Source organism: Gadus morhua, chromosome 2 (genome assembly GCF_902167405.1).
Source record: "Gadus morhua chromosome 2, gadMor3.0, whole genome shotgun sequence".
Taxonomy (NCBI): Eukaryota; Metazoa; Chordata; class Actinopteri; order Gadiformes; family Gadidae; genus Gadus; species Gadus morhua.
Genome location: NC_044049.1, coordinates 13934634 through 13954921, shown reverse-complemented (window position 1 = coordinate 13954921; position 20288 = coordinate 13934634). Strand labels below are relative to the sequence as shown.

Genomic DNA, 20288 nt, shown 5'->3' with positions numbered 1-20288 from the left:
TCTGGTTCTTTGGCCTCAGGCTTGGGGTCGAATAGTCGAGACAAGACATCCAGTTTGACGTTCCGGGACCCCAGCCTGTATGATAGAGAAAAGGAAAAGCGATTAAAAAACAGCGCCCACCTGGCCTGACGAGAATTGAGGCGCTTAGCTTTTCTAATATACTTGAGGGTCTTGTGGTCTGTCCAGACAACGAACGGATGGTCGGCCCCCTCTAGCCAGTGCCTCCATTCCTCCAGGGAGAGTTTAACAGCCAGCATTTCCCGGTTGCCGATATCGTAGTTGCGCTCTACCTTTTGACAGCCGCCTCGACAGGAAGGCGCAGGGGTGCACCTTACCATCCCGGTCGGAACGTTGCGACAGCACGGCCCCGATCCCCTCATTGGATGCATCCACCTCCACCACGAACTGGCGCTTGGGATCTGGCAAGGTGAGGATGGGGGCAGAGGTGAACCGATGCTTGAGTGTGCTGAACGCCTTCTCGGCTTTTGGGCACCAACGGAACTGTACCTGTGGAGACGTGAGAGCATGGAGAGGAGCCGCTATTGCGCTGAAGCCTCTGACAAACCGCTGAACCTTTTTGCGGCTGAACCTTTTTGCGGCTGTCGGGGGTGGCCACTCGGACACAGCGCTAACTTTAGCCGGGTCCATCTGTACACTTCCGGGGTCTACGAGGAAGCCCAGGAAAGAGACAGTGTCGGCATGAAACAAACTCTTTTCTGCTTTGACACACAAGTGATTAGCCAGCAGTCTTTCGAGAACCTGGTTGACATGATTATGGTGGGTGTCGAGGTCAGGAGAGTAAATAAGAATATCATCCAAGTAAACATAGACAAAGCGATCAAGGAAATCTCTGAAAACATCATTAATCATGGCCTGAAAAACTGCAGGGGCATTAGTGATTCCGAAGGGCATACCCGATATTCGTAGTGGCCACTGGGGGTGTTGAACGCGTTTTCTACTCGTCCCCTCCCTGATGCGAACCAGATGGTAGGCATTTTGAAGGTCTAGTTTAGTGAAAATCTTGGCCTGTTGGAGCTGATCGAAGACAGAGGACATGAGAGGGAGGGGGTACCGGTTCTTTATGGTAATGTAATTGAGTGGACTGTAGTCGATGCAGGGTCTTAATGAGCCGTCTTTCTTTCAAACGAAGATGAATCCAGCGCCAGCAGGGGACAAAGAAGGAATATCAGGCCCGTTTTTAGAGAAGCTGAGATGTACTCCCTCATCGCCTCCTTCTCAGGGCCAGAGACAGAGTATAGGCGGCCCTTGGGGATGGTGGACCCGGGGATCAGGTCTATGGCGCAGTCGAATGGACGATGAGGGGGAAGAGACAGAGACTTGGTCTTACCGAAGACTTGTCCAAGATGATGATAACAGGAAGGTACCATGTTCAGGTCCAGGAACTCGGCCTCTAAGGTCGGGTTGGTAGAGAACAAATTAACTTCTGCGGCAAAACGATCAACAAATAGCTTTTTTCTGAAGCAAATAGCTTTTAAATAGCTCTTTTATTGACCAAGTAATGCAGTAGCGTCCAAACAAGTTACATTTTCTCAAGCGGAAGTTCCAGGGGTCTCATTTATAAAACTGTGCGTGGGATCGCTACTAAAAATGTGCGTACGCCCAGAAGCCAAGTTTTGCGTGCACCAAAAAATATTCAGATTTATAAAACCCTGCGTACGCACACCGTACGCAATCTTTGCTTTATAAATCACAGAGTGAGTGCCTACAAGTGTGTGCAGCTGAATCAGCTTCACGTTCCGCCCTGTACACGCCCCTTTTTAACCATAAATGGTCAATGCAAATGACCTCATGAATTCGATCTGCATATAAAACAGACTCAGATGCAAGTATTATGTCTTGTCGGAAACAATGGCAGAAGTACTGAGAAAAGCAAAAAAGCGAAATTTCACGGAGGTTGAAGGGGAGACACTTGTGGGTGAGATGGAGGCCCGAAAGGTAGTTTTGTTCGGCGGTCACGGGATTGGGATCGCCAACAACAAAAAGCAGAGTGAGTGGCAACATGTTGCTGCAGCAGTGAACTCTGTCAGTTGCACGGAGCGCACAGTCCCAGAATTAAAAAAGAAGTGGTCTGACATAGAGTTACATATTTTTATGTAGCCTACCAATAAATTGTTATGGTCCCTAAATACCCTCTCCCTCCGAATCCTGCCATTTGCATGGTCCGCCAGAAGTGCCATATAGTGCAGCATTACCACGGCGCAGACCTCTGTATTTATAGGGTTACGGTAATAAGACTGATCGAGAACACCTTGGATAATCAGTTTGTAATCACCCACGTAAAATGTTCTTGAACATAACCCCTTTTTAATGCGTGATTTGTCATGAAAAGCATAAAGAGTAACGGACAACGTTTGTGATGAGGAGTGTGGCTTGGTTTTCCACACTTGGGATTTAATTGACATTTGATTATGTGTTTACAGTGTCACATAAAAATATTATGTTATTGACACATGTTGGACAGATGCTTTATTCCATGCAGTCGCGCCGTCAGTGGACAGTATGGAGTGACGGGATTAAATATAGAGATTTTTTTTTTATTTCTATTCTAAGGAGATGTTTCTGGAGTAACTGAGAAATAACGCAGTTGACTTAAATTATTCTGATTAGGATTTAACGCATGATACGGGTTGAAATTAAATTTATGAAGGGCGATGATAAAACATAATCGTTCTTCTCACTCTACAATTCTTCGGTCTGATTTCAGTTCACCACCACACCATCTGTGTCGCCAATTCTCCTTTTCCTCCAAACCATGCGTACACATGGGTCAGAGTTTGCTTAGGGCTGCGCACATTTTCCCGTCAAGTTGGTTTTTTATAGATCAGGGATCGCTACTAAAAATGTGTGTACGCCCAGAAGCCAAGTTTTGCGTGCGCCAAAAAATATTCAGATTTATAAAACCCTGCGTACGCACACCGTATGCAATCTTTGCTTTATAAATCACAGAGTGCCTACAAGTGTGCGCAGCTGAATCAGCTTCACGTTCCGCCCTGTACACGCCCCCATAAATGTCAGCCAATCAGGAACTGAGGAATCAAACTCACTTCCGTTTCAGTCAAACTCTCTCACACACACTACAATACTCTTTCACACACAATACTATTCTCTCTCACACACACTATATATTGTCTTGCTTAAACAACTATACTCTCTCACATACCCAACTATACTCTCTCACATACAATACACTCTCTCACTTACCCAACTATATGCTCTCTCACACACTACTATACTCTTTCAAATATACTACTATACTCTCTCACACACACGACTACACACTCTCATAAATACATGTAAAAGGAGTATAGTAGTGTGTGTGTTTGAGTATAGTGGTGTATTTGCGAGATTATAATAGTGTAAGACCAAGTATGAATTCTGTCCCAGGCGGCCCCTCATAGAAGAGGCCTTCCCCGCAGAACACCGCACAAGAGAGTCTAAACGGAAAAAAACAAAACAGACAATTACAGAAGTCAGTGACCGAGCTACAGACAGTTCTGACAAAGAGGAGTTCACATACAATGAAAATGCCCAGATCCCATGTACAGACTGGTGTACAAGAAGACCACAAGAACCCTGTCGAGATCGGGAAGTTCCTCCACCTCAGCCAAGGTTCCGAGCTTCAGCAGATGAATTCATACCTGTAAGAATAGAAGCTGAGGTTGTGTTACGGAGGGATTGGGTGCCACGGCAACAATAAAGAAATCTGTAATATACAGAAAAAGGTAAGAAGCAATGAAGACACGACTGCTCAGTTTGTCATCCAAGTCGCGTCTGAGGACCCGGGCGGAAGTTCTCCCGTCTGACAACAACCCGGAACGCAACTAATTAAGTGTCAACAGTTCTACCTGGGTGCTGCTTACATTTTAAGTTCCTCTCAACATAAATTATGAGGAATTAATGAATGTACTGGTCTCATACATTTATAAAAATCGTTCGAAGCCCTTAAATTCAAGAATTTTACCTTTTGCTAATATAAATAAAATAACCAGTTTTGAGAGTACCACATACTCCCCCACAAACAAAAGTGGCTCCTGACACTTGCTTCTAATAGCTCAACTTAAAATGTTTACCCTTGTTTTCTCTCTTTTTGTTATTAAAGGTTGATAAACTCAACAGTGTTCAAAATAAACCAAGCACAAAAATACATTGCAAACCCAAAATGTGAAGTGACCTAAGTAAAGTAGTAAGTGTGTAATGTTTACTCATCAATAGCAGTGTAGAGGGTAATAAACTGGCATGTATGGAGGAAGGGTAATGGGCCGGGGTTGGAATGGATGGAAGTACGGCTGTGGGCATTGATGAGTGTAAACTGTGGGCTGTGTCTCTATTGAACTCACAATGAGACGTCACATGTATGTTGGTTGACCAAGGGCTGTATAGGTGAGCATCTGGCCAGGGTGTCTGTCTCTGGTAGACCTCCTTAGTGCAGGCTGAGCATCAAGCTGAATGTCTCTGTCTTGACCGCGAACCTGAGCCAGCTCCTGTTCCTAGTTAGGCTGGGGTTCCTCAGCACAAGGCACACTTTCATTTTGTCTTTCATGTTCTTCCTCACTGCTACTTTCTCTTTCAGGTGCAAGCTCCACATGAACTGTTTCCTCAAGGTAAGTTTCAATCTGTTCGGTATCGTGTTGTGTCAGTCTCACAGTCACTCAACAGTTTGATGAGGTAATGGATTTTCGATCCTTGGCACTTCCCGTGCTATCCGCAGCCAATATCTTGGTTGATCGTCTTCGTCATCTGATTCACTTGAGTCATCATTCTGTGTTTGCTAGATTTTTCTTGTGGGTTTGGGTGACTTTCCATTTCCACTTTGTGACTTGACAGGTGCATTTGTGACTGGTGGCTCTACAGGTAAGTCATTCACTTGGAGCAACAAGTTTCCGTGGAGAGCGCGAGTGGGACGGTTTCCTGTCTCAGGGCTCACCTTATAGACTGGGTTTTCACCAAGCTACTCTCGTACAATATGGATTGTCTTTTCCCAGTAGGGTGTCAGTTTGCATGGACCTCCTCTTATAGAAACGTTGTGAACGAGAACCCTGTCTCCTGGCTGTAGAGTGACGCCTCTGTTTTTCCTGTCATAATACTGTTTGCCTTTTGCACTTGATTGTTGGCTATTGGTGCTGGCTATTTTGTATGCTTCGATCATTTTCTCTGCCCACTTTTCCGCACAGCTACTTGCTGTGTTTTTTTCTTCCTCTGTTACCAAACCGAACAAAAGGTCAACAGAAAGAAGTGGATAATGACCATATAACAGGTAGTATGCGGAATAACCTGTTGCCTCATGCTTAGTACAATTGTATGCATGGATGATGTGAGGCAGGTGGTCCTTCCAGATTACCTTGGGGATGGTAAGGGGAAGTTCTTGAATGGTTCGCGCCTGCAAACTGTCTGAGGGCTCTGAACAGTTCATTTTTGAACTCCCGGCTCATGGTGATCATGGTAGATCATGGTGGAGTTTGGCCGGGTACCCGAACCGAGGGACAAAGTCATTAAAAATCCTGTCAGCAGCTGTTTTGCCGCCCTTGTTTTTGGTAGGGTATGCCTGGGCAAACCGGGTAAAGTGGTCGACCACCACCAGGATATACTCGTATCCACAACGGCAGGTTACAAGGTGGAGAAAGTCAATACAGACTAGTTCGAGGGGTGAGCGTGATGTTATACTGCCCATCGGCGCCCGCCGCCCGGTCATGTGCAGCTGGCTTCTTTTGATTAATACAAAGACACTTCTTGGTGATGTACTACTCCTCAATATCATTTTTCATATATGGCCAATAAAATCTCTCTCTTGCGAGGCTCAAAACTCACTCTACACCAACATGTCCCATATTGTCGTGCAGGTAGGTTAGAGCTGTCTGTTAATAAATGGCTGGCAAGACTAGCTGTTTACGATCAAGAGTTTTCCTATACAGGATGTAATTTTCCACATGCAGTCTGCTCCACTCTCTTGAGAGTTTTCTTGTGGACTTGTCCATTGCTCTGCGTCCCAATTCCGTCAGTTCAGTGTTTTTCTCCTTTAATTCCAAGATTTTCCCAATGACTGTATCTTTTCGCTATTCACTTGCCAGTTCATGTTGGTCAATTGTTGGGAAAGGTTCTGTGTGAGTTTGCTGTTGAGATGAGATGTTAAGGGCCGCCACCCATGCTACTTCTCCATGCTGGGCTGTCCTGCTGCCTTCCCAGGTGGCGCACTCTGCCTCCTCTGACAATCTCTTAGAACACTGACTCATGTAGGTATTGATGTCAAGGGGACAGCGGGATAGGATAACTGCAACAACATTCAATATCTCTGGTTTGTACCTTATTTCAAAGTCTGCAAGCTGCCCTACCCAGCGATGGCCCACTGCATTAAGCTTAACTGAGCTCATCATGTAGGTCAAGGGATTATTATCAGTGTAGTAGACAGAAGCTTCTTAGGTATTCACAGAGGGAATACCCCCTAGGGCCCTGGATTTGCTAAATTTTCCAAAATTTAGCTGAAATTACATAGAAATAATATCAAAAGTTGGCCAGAATATTGTAATAACCTAAATTATTGAATAATTGTAAAATTACAGACAAGTAGGCCCTAGGCGTAAATACATAATTCTGTACACAACTTGTCACTACTTTGAGAAACATGGCGCCTGACACGGCCAAATTCCATTGTCCATCCAATTAGAATGATGTTGTACCATACATAAATAAAATAACTAACTATATGTTCGAAAAAATTAAAAGTAAAAGATCACAATTTGCTCAGTGAAATGCTGAAACTATACTGTAAAAATAAGCCTTGTTTTTTACCATGTTTGTATCACTAGCAACTGGATATTCCCTTAATAAAACAATATTAAGCTTGCATTGACTTTATTGGCTTAAATCAGTCTCCCATAAAGCACAAAGTATGAATGAAAGTCCCCTCAGTGTTGTTCTGTGTAATCATAGAGGCTATTCCATACAGAGGAGCATCTGGCCGAACGCCTTAATAGAATGAATCTGGAGTTCAAGAATCTCTAAAGAAGTCTAAGGGTTAGGGTTAGTAAATGTCAAAAGCTCTAATCGAATACACAGTCTGAATTGTGCTGACATATGTAGGAACCCGTATGTAAGGATTTTGGGGAAGGGTTATGGGTGAACACTGAACACACTGTGATATAAACAAGCATGTAATAAATTGTAATAAATTGGCAACACGAGTGTCTCCGTCTGTAATACCTGAACAGCATATTAACGATCCAGTTCCATACATCTCAATCAGTAATCGCTTTGTAGGCTGTTCTTGTTTTAAAAAAGTCAGTTTCCAACAATGTACACATACCAAACAAGTTTGGCTATCAAAGCGGTTAACACGACTTCTCGGGGTGTGTGAATTAGTGATGGGTCATTCGCAACCGAATCAGTTTGAATGAACAAATCTTTATCAAGAACCAACCGAACTGATTATTCTCTATCGTTCATCTCGTTCGTTCTCAGACTCGACTCCTCCCAGACCCACTAGTCGCTGACTCACTGTTAGTTCACTGACTGTGAGTGGTGAAGAGGGAAGAGGCTTAGTGAGCGGGCGTACGATAATACAATTCAATATCAGCGAAATGGTAAATGCACGCCGTCTTTGTACTTTCTTTGTCATGCCAGATTAATCAAATATTTGAATATCTCGTCAATCTGTCTCGTTCTTTCATGGTTCGTTCTCCACCTGGGACCCCAACCATCATTACTAAATCAAGTATATTATCTTGCTGATATGTTAAACCTAAAATAATCAACTTCACCCCCCATCCCGCTGCGTTTGGTTAAAGTTGTAATGTTGATTGATGACCGACTTCAACGATTGTTTTAGAATGAGAACGAGGGAGGAGCTGAGTCTGACTAGCCGCGTTTACATGGCACATCTGATCCGCATAGATTTCTATGCGGCATAGATCTGTTCCTAAAATGTACTGTATACATGGCGGTAACAAAAGTGTCCGTTATGTCTCTCGCGCACAACTGACACATCTCTGGACCGGCGGCGACATAATGGATGTCTTATCACTAACAGGGATTTTAAATTTGATTTTAATGAAAGCACAGCAGGAGAGAGCTGCTCTCTGCCTGCTCCTTCAATTAAGAAGGAGGAGGACAGCGCAGCAACGTCAATTTCTCGTCCGATCTTTATATTTACCCTAAGCTCCGCCGCAAACAAGAGGAATTTGGATGCGAGTCCGCAGCCAAGACTGGTGGGAGAGAGTGGTCTTACGGAAATTTAGTGACCAGGAATCCTCGAAGGTCCAATTGCGAACTACTGCAGCTGCCATCTCTCTAAGTTAAGAAGTATTTTAACGTTCAGCCTGCAAAAGTACAAGTAGTAGCCTACTCATTTACAGTTATCTCGGACGCGCGCGGACACTACGATACGCGAACACGTCATTAATTATCACCCATGTCCCGTCGCTTAGCAACCGGACATGCTTACCGGACTACTTACGGAGTGGTAACAAAGACGTGAATCAGGCAATAAATCCACTTTCCTTGGCAGCGGTGAAGTTCGGTGTGCTTAAAAGTACAGACGGAGCTCAGTGGACCAATTGCGAACTACTGCGGCTTCTGTAAGTTAAACCCCAATCTATTCGGAATAAGTGTATACATGGCGATTAAAACGGACTACACCACCTCTTCTATTCGGCATAGAATCTATGCCGAACAGATAATTGTATTCCGAACGAGGCGTATACATGATAATTTTCTGTTCCGCATAGAAATCTATGCGGAACAGATGTGTCCATGTAAACGTGGATACTGACTCAGCTGAGAACCGTGCATTCCATGATTCGATTCACCGCTACCGGAAAGTTGACTGAACGAACGAACAAACGAACGATTTCTGAACGATTCTTCTTCACGAATCGGACAGACACGAACTGAATCAAGGAAAAGAATCATTAAAAACATCACTAGTATGAATTTGCCGACACAAGTGCAAAGGGTTTAACCAATCATAATAGAGTGGGCATGCTGACCAATCAAAGCAGACTGGGCTACTTGGGAGGCGGGCCTCAAAGCCACATGATACAAAGGATGAAGGATTTGAAGGATGCTGAAAGAAAATAAAAAAGCATAATATCAGCCCTTTAATTCTCCACACACCATTTGCATAGTATATTGCTCCCTCTGGTGGACAGATACTTCGCAAATCGTGTCGGTATTCAACTTATTTCACAACAATTGGCTAAAAAAGTTGTTCCTTTTATTATGCTGGGTGATGAGTTTGTCTGTATTCTGGTATGAATCTGGTATTTTACGATGTAAAATTAATTAATAAATCATGAAAAGGTCAGAAGGCCATTTATGTAATGCTGCAACACAATGAGAAATGTAGCCATTTCGAATTTCACTGACGCTAATCCCACAGTTATAAAATGTAGGTTCTTATTTCAGAATCAAACATTACAAAGGTGTAGCCTATCATATGAGCTTTTACCATTGTAGGCCTACTGAACCATGTATTTTCTATAAATAAAGTGCATATTTTCTATAAGGACTGACCTTAGGGCGCGTGATCTTTCCTGCTGCCACTGAGCACATCACCTCTGACATCTAGCGTTGGAAAAGCCGTACTGCATGTTAGAGTCCATTGTTTACCTCCGCCGCTCACTGTGTCGGTTCACCAAAACAATAAAGACAACCATGAATAATACAAACGTGATTCATTGAATTATGATGCCATGCTAATACATTTTAGCAAAACGGCGCATTTCCTGCAATGAGGGAACATGCCTTCACATAACGCAACTTCAGAACCATGGTCAGCGACCTTGTTTAGCAACGCAACCCAGTTTCACACACTTTGATGTCAAAAAAGCGTAATCGTTTATGGTGACGAGTAGGCCTAATTCAGCTTCCTACCACAAAAAGACAAACGACCTGCTCTGGATGCTCGGAAGCTGTAACAACTATCATTAAATACGTGTAGCATAAGTGTAGTCGTAGGCTACATCCTACAATGATATTAGCGTGCGATATAAGCCTATAACGGTGCCAAAATAACAAGTTATGTCCAATATGCATGTCACAATACCGATTTACGCCACCAGGTGTGTTGTTTACACTCTCAAAGTATTTTCCAACGGTTTATTATTGGGTTTCATGAGATACTGCCAGGGTCAAGGAACAACGGTTATCCCCGGGCTATGAATAGAAATACCCAACAAAACGATGTGAGCGCGTGCTGCGCCTCGCGGTCGAGGGGATAGATAAGGAACATCACTTCACGCAACTCTCGAGACGAGTCACGAGATACAACACAGAGCGGAAGACGGTGGACGTTGGGAGAAGGATGAGCCGTTGATTTCGACTTCAAAATTGTAAAGTATTATTGATGTGGGACACAACTGGACGAGCGGATAGTTAATTCGTCCTGGGGACGAGACCGTTGCAATGCTGCGAGGGACATTCGTTTCAGTTTTGATAAAACACGGGATACGTGTGGACTAACCATTGATTCTGCCAAACTTCCACGACGAGTAGCCTACCATTTATTGAACACAAACAAATCCGGAACACTTTACACGACGACCTGTCCTATCTTGTTTACTTTGGCTGCCCTTGTGTATGTTTGATTAGGCTAACCTATTCATTTGTCTCGCGGCAACGAAATATCGCGCTTTCACTCGAGTGGGCCAGGAGGAACATTTTCTAGAGCTACTGCTGGCCGTTTGGGTAGAAAGTCAACATATATTTTGAAATACCAGGTGGCCCCTGCTGGCTGTGGCAGACAACCCGGACACTGGATCTTTGGACCGTCGCTAAATCTGAAAGTGAACTCCACTCCAAAAACGCCACTTTCCCTATTTTGAAGGAGCAGAATTACTGCACGAGGAGTATGTTGATGAAAGAATACCGCATCTGTATGCCACTTACAGTGGAGGAGGTACGTTACGATCTTTATGTCTTCGTATTTACTATTTTACTCTAGAGAGGTCGTTTACTTGGGTCTGCATCCTTAACCTTCTCGATAACGTATCGTGATATGTTTATCATATCTATAATTGCTGCCAAAAGCTTCAGTCAACAGTAAAGCCATTAACAAAAAAAATAAGAAGTGCAGCATTGAACTATTGCACCGCATGCGTCAACCTCACTGGTATTGGTACCCTCTTATATTGTTTACCTCGAGGTGTTGAAACACGAAAAACGTGTACCTCACGAGATTCGTATGAGATTCAAACACAGTCCGCAGTAAGAGAACAAAGGTCCACTTTAAAATAAGTGTGCAAATTGCGCATAGACGTGTTCCGTATTACTGTTTACTAGCGTATTGATTTGCCGAAAAATTAGACTTTACAACACAGTGGTCTAAATTACCGATACTATTTATCTATTACTGTGTTTTTTTGTTATCCACCTGACATGTGTCTATGGCGGCACTCGCAGTTCTAATACTCATACACAAACACGTATCCATCATCCACTCGCTCACTCACGCACTGCCCCTCTCCCTCATATATTTGGAGCTTAGCAAAGTGTTTTCAGCTTACACACCCTATAGGCCACATTTTCTTGACAGCATTTTTTTGAAAAGCAAACACGCACGTGCACACACACACACACACACACACACACACACACACACACACACACACACACACACACACACACACACACACACACACACACACACACACACACACACACACACACACACACGCACACACACCTATTACATTCGGGGGCAAATTCAGATGAAAAACAATGCGACATTAAAGTAGGCTGATGAACTGAGCATAGCCCTCCCTGTCCACACTCTGATCGTTTGAAATGTGGGCGTTTGAAATTTGCTTTGTGAAAAAGCAGCAAAAAAGGCAACAAGATAAATCATTTTACAATGCGAAAAACGCAAATAGGCTCCAACAAAGGTAATTTAGCATTTCTTATTAATACTTATTATTGTCCAGGTTTAACTGCCAATGATAAATAAAGTTCATGTTGGACTTGTGTTATGAAATAGGCCTATGTAATGTCAATGCAGTAGTTCTCTCACTGCCTCCCATTTAGCACACTGCTAGTGTTAGCTATGAATTGTGAGGACCTGGACGGGCGGGTAATTCATGTCATTATTGAGACCAGTGATCATGTGAATGGAAATCTTTGATAATGAGAACAGCGCTCTGACCAAAGCATGCATATTGTTCTTGTTTATTGCTTGATTGGTGAATGTGTGGAGCATTGCTTACCAACAGTGGTAGTGGTAGGGATTAATGGTTTCATAATGTTTTATTTCCTGTCTCTAGGCTTATTTGCCTTGACAATTAGCTGTTGAATAGTAGCTAATGATGGAAGTGTTTGTGTGTTTGTGTATGTTTGTATGTGCGTGCATCGTCTCTCTGCGTGTTATTAAAACACCCAACTGATGTAAAAACACTGAAAAAACGCTCTCTGATATGCGTCAAGATCATTAAGTTGATGCAAATTGGTTTGATCAATGTACTACTGATGTTGTCTGCAGGTCTCTTGGAAGGTTATTTATTCTTTTTACCAGGACATGAAACATCTTAAAGTTGCGTCTAGAACACTTTATTTCGGTCAAGGAATACAATAACATGGGCGTAATGGTGGCTTAGTGGGCAGTTTCTGAAAGGGAGGATTACTAAAATTGCTCTGCTATGTAGGCTACCACAAAAAATAATGATATTCATTCTCCAAGGTTTATCTATGAATCCTGTAGTGTGCTTTATTGGTACTTTTGCCTTCCAGTAAAATACAGTTAACGTTTTTAACAAATGTATCAACAAATTTAAACCAATATATCACTATATGAAGCAGTAGAAACGCATCTGAATCTAACCTACATTCAATAAAAATGGCTGATCTGTTTTTACTCTTACCATTTCTCTATAAATTGATCTCTAGGTCAGGTATCCATCTGGACCCTAGGACAGGTCCAGATAACAGTCCAATCATACACTCTCTTTTGAAATGAATAAAATATACTGTGTGTTTGTGCCGTTGGGTATAGCGCCTCCCAGTTGTGCTCTAGGGGGGTGAGGGCTGTTGTAGTAGTTGCACTTATGATTACTGCTGAGATCGGCAGGAGCCCACCATTAAATTCAGCATCAGGGGGGAGAGGCCTGGTACTCAAAGATGTGAAAACTTCACTCAGGCTGGCGGAATCAAATGTGCACAGCCCTCTACCGAACACATTTACCTCCTGTTCTCTCTCTCTCTCTTTCTCTCTCTATCTCTATTTCTTTCCCGCTACAACACTGACAGAAGTAGGATTTCCCATTTTAAGATTGAGTTTATTTTAAGTACTTTTTACTTATTTGTTGCTAAACTCCTACCCATTCGGTATATGAACAGCAAAGTCAATAGTTAATGATCTGGACAGTTATACAGATGTAGACTCAGGGCATGCTGGGTAATCTCTTGCCTTCCTTCCTGTTTGTACCCCCCTTTCTTAATCAATTTGAACAGGTTAAATAAAACTAAGGCTTTAAAACCAACAACCCCTGCATTACATCTTAAAACACCATCATTGCATTGAGTAACACGTTTAATCTCTTCAAAGTGTCAGAGAGTTTGGTACTCAAAAGTACAGTTTGAATACAGTGATATCCTAAATTGACAAGAGTTTTCTCAGAGCGTGAAATAATCCCAAAAAAGCATTTTAAACAGGTATATGTGGTGCTAAAGCATGGGTGTCTTAAGTTCTTGTGTGGCTGTCATGTGTCTCACACACCCACAGTCCCTCTGCACGGTCCCTGCAATTTAGTAAAATAAGCTATCCCATAGTGAGATGCATTCCATCATCTGGCTAAAGCTGCACTGTTCAAACACCATCGCCTCCAGTCACTGAAACTGAACACTGAAACTCAAAATAGTTTTCCTGCAAAAGCTGTTCCCCAGTCTCTGCTTTGTGTTTGCCCTTTTACCAGATACAGTTGTTAAATAGTAAGAGCTGGAACATTAGACTTTACAGAGAAAGTCTTTGTTCTCTGTGTCAAACATACAAGGGTACCGTTCCTCTATGGATTATTGACTGTTATGGAGACACAAAAAAAAACATGTCTCTTGGGCACAGATTTTGTTAGTTAAATCTATAGTTTACCAGGTTTACATTAAACAGTTTACATTTCGGTTGTTCATGTTTTGTATGGTTAATTTATTTATTAAAGGTATTTACAGTGGCAGTCGCATACTAGATCTATGGTAGAATTACTTTTTTTTAATAAAAAGCATTGATCAGTGAAGCGCTGGAATTTATTAAAAACAATTCAACAACACCAGAAGGATGCACATTTTTTAACTCTTCTTTATGTGTGTAATATCACTATCTTTCTTTACCCATGTGTGTATGTGCAAAAACAACAAAAACATTCTTCATTACTTAGTCCACTCCTTCATCATTTTAACTTCATCTTCCTCTGCTTTCCCTTTTCCCATCCAGACCGTCATTATATATCGAGTCCATGGTCTGGTCCAAAACAGCAACCAAAATAGAAACAGGGCCCTCTTGTCATGCACGTATTATCTGCATAAATCGGACAAGTATCGGGAGTGATGCATTATGGGTAGGGGATACAGCTGGCCAATCCACTGCTGTAATGAGATCAGGTTGTGTTGATAAAGCATTGCAGGCTGGTGTAGGTACATTTATGACTTGACACACAGGGATTGGAAGATTTAATCACATGAGCATGAGTCACATGGCTTGTCTTTTTATGTTTTATCAGCTTTTTGTCACTTTGTATTCATGTTTCCACTGGACACTCAATCTAATTATTATATTTATAAAACAGTTTAAAGTTCAGGAGGATAAATTATATGAATAAATATATTATATCGTTATAATAAATAGGAATACAATTAAGCATAATACACAAAAACATAAGACCCCAAAGAGAAAAGGAAAAAATAGTGGCATAGAGAAAATTGAGTGGTCATGTTCCTCATACTCGGGCCAATGAAGCTTTACTTCTATGAATGAAATCACTCAGATTCATATATATCTAATGAGAAGCAATATTGATTAATCATTGACAAAGCATTGACAGATATGATGGTATTAATAATGACAGATAAACAACATGAATAGTGGCTTGTGCAGCATCCATACATTCAAATAAATATGGAATAATAAATAAAATCTCTCTCTCTGTCTCTCTCTCTCTCTCTCTCTCTCTCTCTCTCTCTCTCTCTCTCTCTCTCTCTCTCTCTCTCTCTCTCTCTCTTGCACACACATATGCAAAGCAACCAGCTGAGGAACCCCAACTGAGAAGCCCTTTTGATTCTACCGAGTTTCTCCCACAAAAAAACAATCAACACTCAATCCAGATATCGGCAGGTGCCAATTTAAGTGTGTGGAGCTCTCTATGGCGGCTCCCATGCTGCCTATTAACCCTATATTCCCTTCATATATAGATTAGAGCCCACTTCCAAAGAGAAAATTATGTCTTTACAAAGATAAAACCATGCAGATGGGTGGTTGTCTGTGGAGAGGTTATTGTTTAGATCTGCTCAAAGAGCACTTGTTTGGGGTTTACATGGGTGTGATGACGATAGCTGGATCGATGGAAAGATAGGTACTTAATTCTACTTTTAGTACTGTGAGTTCAAGGGTTTATAGATACGCACACAGACACATGCACACACATGCACGTGCACACACAGACACACAATGATACAAACATGCACATCAGAGACAGATAGACATACACACACACACACACACACACACACACACACACACACACACACGCACACACACACACACACACACACACACACACACACACACACACACACACACATACACACAAACACATACACACAAACAAATTTGAAATTCATCAGGGAGATTCAAGGTTTAACCAAGCCAAAGAGGGCCAATTGTTGCATTGAGGCTGAATGTGTGCATTTGAAGACCACAGGGAGATCACAGCCTCTGATGCTGGAATGGGGAGAGAACATTAAGGACCCACCAGGTGAAATAACAAAATGAAAATAATAATCAACTGGAGCATGCAAAAAAGAGGACAACAATTAACTCACACACTTGAATGCCTGTGTTCAGTTGTGTGAACACGGACAGGGCATAAATAAAAATTGGCAGGCTATAATGTCACCGGTTTCCATAGGAACCCAAGCTGCTCACATCTGATTAGAATTCTCTTTGATGATAAATTGTTTGTCCATAGTGTGTGTGTGTGTGTGTGTGTGTGTGTGTGTGTGTGTGTGTGTGTGTGTGTGTGTGTGTGTGTGTGTGTGTGTGTGTGTGTGTGTGTGTGCGAGCGAGCGAGCGAGCGAGAGAGAGAGAGAGAGAGAGAGAGAGAGAGAGAGAAAGAAAGCATGTGTGATTGTAGTTTAAATTTAAATGTGACCTCTTTTTGTATTAAAAGTCATACTTTTGCTATGTTAAATCTTTTCTCTGTCACTTGCTGACCAAAGCCGTCACATTAATTATTATCTGGATCTCTCTGTATTTTCTGTTTTCCTTTCCTATTTGCTCCATATGCCCCATGCTTGATATATGAAGGCCATAATGTTATGTCAATAACTCAGGGCCCTCTAGAATTTGTTTGCCAGAAAAAACAATGCTGACGCATTGGGTTTATAAAAAAGAGCTGGTCTTTAAGCCAAAAATATTTGCAGAGCTAAACAGAAAATCAGGCCAACAAAAAACTAAACTAATCTCACAAAGTGCCAAGGCAGGTGAGATTTCTCACAAACTGGAAACAGATAGTGACGACTAACAAGGGCAAACAAAAATGGAAGACTTACTGTACAGTGAAAATAGTGCTCTGGTCGCCATCACTGTGACGTCAACTTCATGTGCTCCACAGAGAGTGTCAGAATCATTACTCAGTGTATGTTAAGGGTAATTTAAGGGTTGTTAAGGGTTAATTTACAAAAATGTATTGAATAGTTTCTGAGTGAAAGTCGTGAGTTGGCCCTAGTGTTCGCCATCAAGGATGGAAGCTCGGCCGCCTCCTCCAAAGTATCGTGCATAATTATTGTGGCAGTGTTTCTTTGTAAACGGGGCCGAAGTGTTAGGATAAATTTGCTGATTGAGAGAGGCGTTGAAAAACAATGGTAATGATGAGAATACCTGATGTTATCTCATGGGTGAATAATAATAACAAGTACATCAGCAGTTCAAACTATGATGATGTGTGTCTGAGTGGGCTCAATATGGTCTGTGTCCCTGGCCCAGCTTGAAGGTTCAGAGTATAGACATGGGTACAGGTGGCCCTAGCTGCTTGGAGCCCCGTGATTCCTCTCTCGGGCATCTGTTGCTTGTGTCTACCTAACAGAATTCCATCCTTTAATTTAAATGTATTACTAAGCTACATTAATTTGGGTATTTCTGCCGCCATTCATCACTTCACACATAAACACACTCATTTATTTATCCATCGGGCTATGCTGGCCTTTGTCAAGCAGTCATTCATCAAACCATCTATCCTGCCAATCATTAACTTATCCATGATCCATATCCATCCATTCATGATCCATATACCAATCCATCCATCATCCATATACCCATCCATAATCCATGTACCCATCCATCCATTCTTCCATAAATCTTTTCTTTCATTCTTTCTCTCTAGCTTATTATTTTTTCTCTTTCTCTAATTATTACTCTCTTTTACACACACCTTTACACTCACTTGGTGGGTCATTATTGTGCTATCACCAGTCCAGTATCAGAGGCTGTGGTCTCCAAGCACACACAGACAGCCTCCCTGCACCAAGTGGCCCTCGCTAGCTTGATTAAACGACTGAGAGCCACTAATGAACATTCAATATGTTTGTGTGTGTGTGGGTGTGCCCAGCACACAAGTGCAAACCTGCATGTGCATACATATGTATTATTTGTGTGTTTGGTGTTGTGTGTGTGTGTGTCTATTAAGATACAAACAAGAAAGTGTGTTGTGGATTCAAACAATGGAGCTTGAATGAGTGTGTTCATTTTAATCTCAAAAGGTGGGTCACACAGATACATTTACAGATGGTCAATGGATTCAACATAAACTATTATTATTTTGGCAATTTGGAACCCCCGTTGTCTGAAATGTCCCAATTAAAATGCTGTCGTTTGTTAATGTACCAACAACCACATTGGTGGGTGTTAACAAATGACGGAAATGTCCCATTTTAATTGGGATATTTCAGACAACGGTGATTCCAAATTGCCAAAATAATAAAGTTTATTGGGGATTTGTTAGTTGCCATGAAAACTATGTTCTCCTTTCATACACATACCTATTTACATATTTCCATCTAACATAATGCTGATATAGATATTTAGCGAAAAACCGACTTTTAATGACCGAAATATTATATTGATTGTGGTTATTTTTTATATCAAACAATATTATATGATATGTGACTATCGAATGTACCGCAGAACATTGTTACAGTTTAATCCAGCTATCTGACGGTTAAAGTCTTTAAATAACGGTCATTGTGATGAGCGAAGAGGCAACCAATGAACCTGTCCCTTTCCAAATGTCACCACCTCTGCCCGTCACATGTAATGAGATTACCTTCTATACATCAGGGTGAATGACCTGTGATGAGCATAGCGCTAGCTGCCATTCTGTTAGCGCTATGATTTTTTGCTTAATGTGATGAGGATGCTTCGCCTTTTATGAATAACGGTAATCTCAAACTAACCACTTGGACAAGCCCTCACCCATCTCCTCTATAAATATATATTATATATAAGATATATATTTTTGTATGATACAAACGTTCGTCAAGTGTTTTGCAAGTATGCTGTCTTTGCTCATTGTTTTTATCGTAAAAAATGTGAATGCTGCTTGTGTGTGTTTATCTGGATGCAGATATAGCCTACCTCGTTCCATAAACTTTGTGCATGTATGTAGGCATTATTTTACAATAAGGACAACCCCCCAGGAATGTACCGACTTCAAAACTGAAAGTTAAATCTATTAAAGCAGAGCACTATCATGGTGCAATTAAAGAATCACACAACTCAATTGCAGTGTCATTTCAAAGTGTTCCGTTTTTTTGATGAATATATATTGGATATTAGATATTCAAAAGACATTCACGCTCAGAATAAAAGCAATCTGACCTATAATTTATTGGGAAGAAAGTGTTAGTGGAGCGAATGGCTGTATGCGGATTAGGGGATTATGAGAAGTGTGTTTGTTTTGGAGATGTTAGTTCCTGATCAATAACTGAAACAGGCACTTTTTCATAGAAAGTTAGTATCCAAAACGAAACTGTTGTAAATCAAGTACACAGCTTCATGGTATCAAAAGCCACCTTTATTCATTTTCTGCAGTGCAAGTGGCTTGCAGCCCCAACTGCTATCGGGAACGTATAATCAATATATAACAGATGGCGATAATTATAGGTCTATGATTGTAGTTTACCACTATGGATGCAATAAGAACACTGTCGAGAAATGTAAATATTGTAGGCGGCTACCTCTGCCATGTCCTTCAACTTATAATGTGTACATGGTTACTCAGATGTGATTGGTTAAACGGATTAATCCGCTGGCGGGAGCCATTAGAAAATCAATAGAATAATAAAGAACTAGAAAATGCATTTCCTGCTGAATGAGTGCTGTAGTGCAAAGTGAGCTTGAAAATACGTTTTAATAAAGCCACATAGATTAAACGTAAAGAAATGTGGATTCAACTGAAAAGATTTCGAACAGATTTCAAAAGTCTAAATGTAGTAAATAATGTAAACTTGGAGCCTAAGAAGAAAGATAGTTGAGCGCTGCATGCAGCACTCACCTAATACGATTATTTAATTCAGCCGGGTTGTTGGGGTTTGTTGGTTTAGCATTCGCTTTTAACCAATGATTAACTACACAGACACACACGAGTTAAAAAGCTTAGGTCCAAATCAAGAAGACATAGAGCTGGTTTTCAACATAGCAAATTATTGGTCATCACAATCGACTTCATTTATTATTGTGGGAGATAATAACTCTATGCACTCGTCACTATTTTTATGACTAATACTCTGAGATGACACTCAAACCATGTAAGTCTGCGTTTGTGTGAGAGAGAGAGAGAGAGAGAGAGAGAGAGAGAGAGAGAGAGAGAGAGAGAGAGAGAGAGAGAGAAAGAGAGAGAGAGAGAGAGAGAGAGAGAGAGAGAGAGAGAGAGAGAGAGAGAGGTTTGAGAGAGGAAAAAAGAGGTGGGTATTAAGATATGGGGAGAGGGCAGCATAAAGAGAGAATGGGAGGGAGTGGGATTCAACACAGAGAAGGGTTCCTTCAACACACTATATCGTTTTGTAAGGGATGGCTCACAGAACAG

At 41.6% G+C, this 20288-nt stretch overlaps 1 protein-coding gene across 5 annotated transcripts in view; it reads left to right on the top strand.

Annotated features, from left to right (window-relative positions):
- The first annotated feature begins 10095 nt into the window (after positions 1 to 10095).
- The window catches only part of pitpnc1a (phosphatidylinositol transfer protein cytoplasmic 1a), a 45338-nt gene continuing 35145 nt past the window's right edge, over positions 10096 to 20288 (top strand). For 2 of the 5 annotated variants that reach the window (XR_003974621.1, XM_030347964.1), the window contains exon 1: positions 10096 to 10909. Coding sequence is in view for 3 of the 5 variants with exons in the window: in XM_030347964.1 (XP_030203824.1) it covers positions 10862 to 10909 (48 nt within the window). In the remaining 2 variants the exon portion in view is untranslated. The remainder of the gene's footprint in view (positions 10910 to 20288) is intronic. The other 3 variants (XM_030347984.1, XM_030347977.1, XM_030347998.1) reach the window with 3 other exon arrangements.